General features: G+C 39.5%; 1 protein-coding gene across 1 annotated transcript in view; it reads left to right on the forward strand.

Annotated features, from left to right (window-relative positions):
* The window catches only part of Znf800 (zinc finger protein 800), a 56866-nt gene extending 50245 nt beyond the window's left edge, over nucleotides 1-6621 (forward strand). Inside the window, exon 6 of the mRNA XM_017801417.2 lies at nucleotides 951-6621. Within this exon, the coding sequence (XP_017656906.1) occupies nucleotides 951-1110 (160 nt within the window). The 3' untranslated portion in view covers nucleotides 1111-6621. The remainder of the gene's footprint in view (nucleotides 1-950) is intronic.
* The last annotated feature ends 1988 nt before the right edge of the window (nucleotides 6622-8609 follow it).

The raw sequence follows: 8609 nt of genomic DNA on the forward strand, positions 1-8609 counted from the left end.
CGGAAATTACAAGTTAAATTACCTGTCAAAAGTCCAGAAAGCTGTTTTTTTTTTTATTTCCCCCCCTCGAGTAGAAATGATTAATGGAGTAAAATAAGGTATAGTTTTTAAAAAGACATTGGCTTTGATTAACTGTTTTGAGTTTCAGGGATAAAGTACTCTGTAATATTGCAATCTGCACAGAACTTTTAGGAATGATAAACTACTTCAGTGAACTATCTATTCTTTAAAATCTCTCTATGCCTACCACTTTCTTCTGCTATGTAATTTTATTTTCATAGATGTGTAAATGAAATAAAAATCATAACTTTTTCTATAAAAGGGAATACACTTATTGTATAAAATTTGGAAGTCATAAATTATAGAAAGTAAAGATTGTATGCAGCCTCACTAGCTAGAGATAACCACTTAGCAGACTACATTTTTCTCCGTTATTTTATAAGTGTGTTGTGTGCTTACACACACAAGCACACACCCACACAACCCCAGTGAGATGAAATGGATTATTTTCATTGACCACTTTTCCATGTTGTTAGGCATTATTCCACAGCAAGTTAGTTTGCACTGTAAGATATACTTTATTGTTGGATATGGGAAATTTCTACCCCCCCCCCCAAATGTTGCACTCAACATTTTGCTTTAAATTTTATTGCCATTCCTAGTTATTCCCCAGGGGAAAGTTTTCCAAACTATGACTTCTGGGTTACTAAGGAACCCAACGACTCTGCGGGGTCACGGGGCTCTGCTGGGTCCCAGGGGTCTGCTCGGTCCCTGGGCTTTGCCCGGCTCGCTGCAGTTCTGTCCGCCGGCTCCGGCCTCCCGGTGCAGATCCTCCTGCGGGGTGCGGGGTGCGGGCGTCCGGGCTGGGCTGCGCTCTTCCTTTCCCGCGCGTCGCTAACTGGCCTGTCTTTGTCTTTCCTCCCTGGGGTCCGCTGCCCGCGCGGCTGAAGCCTGGCGAAGCCGTCGCCCCGCAGCGCCGCCCTCCTGCGCCCGCCCGCTGGCCCACTCAGCACGCGCCAGGCCGCCGCCAGCTGCCGCGCCAAACTCCGTGGGGCCGCCAGGGAGCGCCAGCACGCGGCGCGCGGCCTCGGCAAACCGGCTGACCCATAGCTGCCCGCCGAGCCGCCCCGGCCTGCAGAGCCCGCGCCCTCGCCCGCCAGCGCCTCGCAGTCCCAGCGCTCTTGCAGAACCCTCTCCAGGCCCCGCAGCCCGGCCAGCCATTGCCACTAGCAGCGCGTCTCTCCACCCCACCTGCCCGGACCCCGGCTTCTTGGAGAATCTCATCACTGGACACCACTCCTTTGCAGTATTTCTTGTATAGACTTCCTGTCCCCAGGCTGATTTATTTTTATCATTGGTTCTTCAACGATAGCCCCTTCTTCAGCTTTAACTGTCCACATTCTCTGTGACTGTAGGGTAGATTGACGGAGTCCAGAGTTGTAGCGTGCACAGCTGCAGCTGAACTCGAACTTAAACATCCAGCCCTCTCCTTCCTGTAGCTCCATCTCCAATAACTATTTCTAGACTTTGCCAGCTGTTCCTGTTAGAAACCGGAACCCCTGGTATCTTGTCCATGGTGGTCATAGGAATTCGCCTCTCAAATCTGCTTCAGGGAGGCCTGATAGAGGGCCAGGGGCTCTGCCACTGGGTTTGCATTTGATCCTGCTTCGCCTGGGCTGTTTCCAGCGACTGGTCATAGCCAAGGTATTGATGATGGCCCATTCATGTAAGATACTTTCCTAAAATGAGCAATGTTAGCTTGGGGATCCCTCAACAAACACCTGACTGAAGCTTTCTCAGATCTACTCAGTTCAGCCTGCACCTCTTTTGCTCAGTCCTTTCAAAGACAAACTCACCCTGTGATGTGAAAGCTCTTCTTTCTTCTCTTTGTTCCCTTTATCTCTCTCAGGTGTCCCCCTCAATACACCTCTTGCCCAGCAAGCCTTGTCCTGGCTTCTGCTTCTAGGACCTGAACTAATACATGTCAGACATTCCACTTTCTGTTCCTTACCTCTCTATCTGAGTTATTTGTTCACAGACAGCCAGTTCATTAACCTCAGTTTTTCCACTGTTGATCAGCTCTTGTCTTAGTCTTTGTCTAGCCTGGATTCCATGGCCCATTACCACAGTCACTCTCCCTGAAATTCAGCTCTCTCAGCACTCTTGAACCTTGGTTTCTTCCAAGTTATTTTCCTAGCAAAGCATCCAACCCTGAATACACTTACCAGCTCTCTTGTACCGGCCTGACTAGAACAACCGAACATTGTCTTTCAGAAAAATCACAGAATCCAGCCACCTAGTTTGACTAATCAATACATTATTGCGAATCTTGAATTGGGGGTTTCTATGGGAGACAAAATTTTTCCTTTAAGAACTACTGTTTATTTGCTTTTATCTCCTTAGAAGGCTCCGATCCCCTCCCCCCTGTTTATTTCATGTTTCCTTGAGAAACAGAAGTGATTATATACAACTTCCTCATCTTCCCACTACAAAAGACTGCCAAGTCAGTGTGGGAATGTTCTTCCATTTTGTGACTGTGAAGGAAGCTCCCGGGGCCAGCCCCTCCTCTCAGTGCTATGCATTTTACTCCCTCTTGCCATGAATTTGGTTTATCCTCTACCTCTCCTCCCCACCATCATTTCCCCTTCCCCTCAGGAGATTGTTCCCATTAGCCTACAAGCATATTCCAGTGTCCGTCTGTAGCCATTTCTCAGCTCTCTCTTATAGCCACACTTTTTTTTTTTATGACATTGCTTTTAAATATTGTCTGTATTTTCTAAACTCTATTTTTTGGCCCGCAAGGGCATGACTTCCCCAGTACCATCACTGACAGTGCCCCGTTAAGGTTGCCAGGCACTTCCATATTATGTAATCCAAAAGTATTCTTCCCTGGCTAGTCTTGGTTGTTTAAATATCTTCCTATCTAAGTCGGTATTCTTTCGTAGCTTTCTTTCTGCATCTCTAATCACTCTGCAGTTTTGCATTCCATTTTCTGCCTCATTTTGGAAGTTTCTTGCCCTATCCTGATCCCTCTTTTCTTTCTGCAATCTTTCCTAGGTATTTTACCAATTTCATATATTAAAGAATCAATGTTATGCTTAACTGGCTTTCCCCCCTTCCCCCCTCCCCTCCCTTTTCTCTTTCCTTCTCTTCTCCTTCTCCACCTCTTCTTCCTCCTCCTCCTCCTCCTCCTTCTCCTCCTTTTTAAGTGTTTACAGTGCTGGGAATTGAACCTACAGCCTCATATGCATTGCTCAAGTGCACTACCACCAACTTATATTACCAGTCCATAAACCGACTTTCTAAATTTATGTTTCTCACCTAGACCATTCCTCTAAGTTTCAGTTTTACATGACTGATTGCTTAATTTTGTCCTTTGGTTCACTTGGGTCTTTGAGAAACTGAACGTTTTCAAAATCGAATGCTTTATTTTTACCCCACACCTCATCTGCCCTATTGTAATAAATGGCATTCGACCAGTTTTTCCAGTCAGAAACACGGGAGCCAACTTTGCTGCTTTTTATGACTTGTTTCTTTCAGAAAGTGTACCAACTTCCAATTTATTAGTTTTATCACTCAAATATGTTATTTTGAGACAAGATCTCTCTCTCTACCTCTGGCTGGCCCAGAACTCACTATGTAGAGTAGGTTGGCTTCAGATTTGTGGCACTCTTCCTGCTTTTCTTCCTAAGCACTGGAATTAGAAGTGTGCCCCACCATGCCTGGCTCACACCTGTCTTTAATCTGTTTCCTCCCAAATTAAATACTGTCACTTAGGCCTGTCCAAGTTTTTTCTCACTTTACTCTTGTGATCAGCCCTTCCTGATTGATGTCTCTACTACCATTCTTGACCTACTTCCATACATTTTTGATAATCTGGTGATAGTGACCTTCCTCATAAATTAAGTCAACTGTTGCTGATAGAATAAAATCTAAATGTTTACTCTGGCTCGTGAAGCCTAGCCCTCCGACTCTTGTCCATTTCTCCATCCTCTTCCATGCCCCTCCCTATTGTTCACCATAATGTGGCCATACAGCTTCCACCAACATACCAAGCAAGATCTGTTCTGTACCTCAGGGGTAGTAACTAGGCTGCAATTTCTAAGCTGCTTTCATGGCCACCCTCCCCTCCACCGCAGTATCTTTAGATAGGTGCTTGGATATACAAAGTTTTGAGCAACACCTACCCAGAGCACCAAATTGAAGTAGTTGTGGCCTCCCTCTCATTCTCTCAGTCCTTATTTGTAACCTTATTTATTGTTTTATTCTATTTTTTTCTATTGTCCACACTGGAATGTATGAAGGAAGAGACTGTGTGGATGTCGAGATTCTTCAACACTGCATTCTCTGCCCATAGCACAGTATTTGGTGTATATTAGGTGCACAATAAATATCTGTTGAAGGAATAAATGAATACATATGCTAATTTTTCTGTTTGGGGTTTACTTTTTATTGATTAGTAAGAGCTGTCTATATATGAAAACCACTAACCATTTGTTTATTCTGTATGCTGCAGACATTTTGCCCCTTTTCAGATATATTCCAGTTTAACTCATGATGTCTATGATATACAGGAACGTTGTATTTTTCACTTCAGTAAATATCTCTTATGAATTCTGCATTTGGTGATATGTTTTAGAAGATCTCCATGTTAATTTTACATACATATCTGTTGTTTCCTTTTATTTTCATTTTTTAGATTTAAATATTGACTCCAAATTGAGCTTATTTTTGATATAGGAGGTGATTAAGGACCTAAATATTTATTTAGTTGTTGCACCATCATTTATTGAAAACTCCCTTTTGTACTGTTTGAATGTTGTACATTTATAAAACATTAAATTCTTACACTTGGAGTGGTTCCTAGGGTTATTGCTTGTTGGTTTTCTTCCAGTACCTCCTGTTCCCGAGCCCTGTTATTTTAACCATTGCCATATTATTGCTTGCTGTACTGTGTGTTTACAGTGAGGTAAATGTTACTCTTACTTTTAAAAATGTTTTTGACTACATTTTGGTGTTTATGCTTCCAGATATGCTTTAGTTATATTTTGGTAAAGTCCAAAAGAAAGTCTACTGTCATTTCGTTTAGTTACTTTAAGATTATAGATGAATTTGGAAGTGGTTGTTAATGTCATATGATTGTTTCCTATTCATGAACCTGTAATGTGTCAAGGTGACTGAAGACTAACTTTTTCTGTGCTGCATGAAAATTTCTTACTAGTTCTATTGTTAGATATTTTATGTCTTTGTTGCTATTTGACTGTGATTCTTTTTCCACTTTTTAAACTTTTGTAAACAGTTGTTCCGTGTAGGGTGAAGCGATTGATTTTGTATTTCACAACTTCTTTGAGCTCGCAGTAATTCTTGTGACTCTCCTAAATAACCAGTGTGTTAAGCATAATTAATGATGATTTTGTGCTTTCTCTTATAATATTTATACCTCACTAAATAAATGATGGTAATAATTTTGCTCTTATCCTGACTTTTTAGGAATGCCATCAGTATTTTGCCAGTTTTTAATGTTGATCTTGAACTGAACTATAGGCAAAGTCTTTTTCTGGTTCAAATATAGCAAATGTTTTATTAGAAGTTCTTTTTGACTTCTATTAAACAGGCAACTAGAGATACCACATGATTTTGCTCTTGTGGCTTATTACCACAATAGATTAACAGCTTTCCTAATATTGGGTTATTTTTGCATAAGATGCATTCTGTAATCATGCTGAGCTTTTCCACCTCTTAAGTATGATAATGTTGAACTCAACTCCTCACACTTAATTGGGATTATTCCTTTTGTATTCATGAAAAATGTTAGATTACAATCTTATATTTTTGTATTCTACTTTCCTAGCTTCAAAAAATGAATTTTCTATATTGTTTTATGCTATAAATTAGTACATGCTGTAGGAATCGTCTATTCTTGAATGGCTTTAAGGAACTCACCCATAACACTGTTTATAAGATCTTATAAACACGGTTTATAAGATAAAAGATATAAGATAGTTGTCTGAAAAATTTGAAAATGTCTATCGTTTGGCCTAGACAGGTAACCATACTTCTTGAATATCAACTTTAAAATTATATTTTTAAAGAAAGTCATGCATTTTCATAGAATTTTAGATTTGTTAGATTTCTACACATATTTATCTTATAATTAAAATATTTTTCTCTGCATTTGTGGTTGTAGCTCCTTTCTTAAGTCTAAACATTTTAGTTTTTAGTTTTATTTTTCCTTTTATTATACTTCCTAGTCTTTTTTTAAGGAACCAGCACTTAGATATTTTATGAATTCTGCTTTTCCTGTTGTAAATATCAATAAAACTACTCATCTAATTCCTCATTTTTCATTGTTGCTTTATGAATGTTTCTTTGTAATTGATGACTTAGTTCATTTACTTTTATTTCTTATTTAATAATAGGACACATAAGACTATAAATTTACCTCTGGGCACAGCTTTGACTGTATCTCAAAACGTTTTGGTATGTAGCTTCTTAATGTTATAGTTGCTGTCTCTATTTCATTTTTAACTGGTGTAATTTACGATAGTGTTGTAAGTTCTGTTAATTCTGCTTTCTTTAATAAATAGTTTATTAATATTTATGTTGCTATTTTAATAAAGAGCCGATTTTATTTGTAAAAAGTGAAAATAACTGTGAAATGATTTTATCTGACATTGCATACAAGCACTGCCATCAAGTTCTTCCTTACAAGATCCCACCAACAGTGCCAGCTAGTGTTAGCTCTCCTAATCACTGATGGAGCAGAGATATTTTCACTGTCTTATTTACCACATGAAAGTCAAGAAATAGCTTCAAAAACGTTTATGGTATCAGTCATCATCAAGTAATATGAAACTTAAAAAATCGTCTCATAATCAGAAAAAGTCCATCATAATTTATGAATTAAAGAAGGATTTACTTGTTAACATGGACATTGCCTCAAATTTTTGGTGTTAGAAAAGTTTCTTTTTGACTTAGAAAAAGTAGTTTTACAAATGTTTATTTTATTTTTATTTATTTTTGGGGGTTTAAGTACTCTTATTTATTTTTGCTTAGAAATAGTTCTTACAATTTTTTTTTTAGTTTTTAGAAGAAGCATTTCATTACAGCTTTAATGTGCTCAATAACAATTTCCAGAGCAAAGATACATCTCTTTCAAAAGTGGCTATAAAATTTTTAGGTTCACAGTTGAATTAATACAGTTCTACAAAATTGAACTCAGTATAAACCCTGTAAGACAAAATTGAATGAGTTTTTAACCTTTAAAAAAGATCTCCATTTCATTTTAAAATATACTGTTGCTTTCAGAAAGACTCATTGTTTTTGCTAATAACACTTAGATGTTGGCACATGTGTCTGTAATCTGTATGTATCTGATTATTACTAATCATGGTTGATTGCACTCCGATCCTTGGCACCTGTGTATGGATATAAAATCATCAGGTAGATTTCAATGGTAATGTTATCACCTCTACTAATTAACATGACATAAATTTTTATGCTTCCTCCTCAAATATAACTCATTTTTTAAATTTGTTAATTTTTTTTTGTGTGTATCACACAGAACATCCCAAACAATCTTATTCATCTATACACCCACTTCCCATATGGCACCCTCCCATAGCCCCCCACTAGAGCCCTTATTCTCTGTCATCCCTGCTACTGTCTGCTGTGTTGTCATCACCCCCAGCCTTTCCCCAGTGCTTGTCCATCTGCTGAATCTAGTCAGCCTATCTAGAGATCTTTGTTTTAGGAAGGTCAGCTGTTCCTCATCTAGCAGCAATCAGTTGTCAATATTCCTTTAGATAAGATTGGGGTCTGCTGTTCATTTTCTCAGTTCTATGCTGGGTTACTGTCTGGGAGTCTCTTGGGCCACCCCAGCCAACAACTCAAAAGAAGGTATCTCCTGTCTGGCATTGTTTCTTGTTATGTAGCCTTTAGCTATACATATGGACTCTTAAAATCCCCCATTATATTGACCCCTTTAATCTTTGGTTATACTTTCCTTTTGGGTGTTTAAGGCCATATGGTTGGCACGGATAAATCAATTTATTTTTACTCTTAAGGCCAACTGCTCCTCAGGGGACACATGGGCTTGGGAGGAGCTCCTGGCTCCTTTCTTTTACCAGTTCCATCTATGTGAAGATAAGCCAAAGGTCCCACTTGACCATGGCTGGCTTCGTTTGGAAGCATGGAGGAAATGTTTCCTCTGTGTTGACCCTCCTCTTTGTAGACTGGACGCTGGTTCAGGTCCATCTTGTGGGGTCCCAGTGGCCTCCTTGATCAAGAGCACAGGTGACTCAACCACAGTTACAGGATATTTTGAGAGATGCTCATAGTCCCCTGGAACTAGTTGACCTATGTGGGAAAGGAGCAAAAACTGTCCTTTATGTCCCTCTGAACAAATTAGTATAGGCCTCAAAGTATGTAGTTAAATATCCAAGAAGATTAGCTCCACCAGTCTGGTACTTACACTCATCCACTGCTGGTGGGGCTGCAAACTTGTTCAACCCCTATGGAAGGCCGTATGGAGAACTCTTAAAAAACTACAAATGAACCTACCATTTGACCCAGTTATACCACTCCTTGGCATATACCCAAAGAACTTG

The sequence above is a fragment of the Nannospalax galili genome, unplaced genomic scaffold, assembly GCF_000622305.1.
Source record: "Nannospalax galili isolate Female #2095 unplaced genomic scaffold, S.galili_v1.0 scaffold660, whole genome shotgun sequence".
Lineage (NCBI taxonomy): Eukaryota > Metazoa > Chordata > Mammalia > Rodentia > Spalacidae > Nannospalax > Nannospalax galili.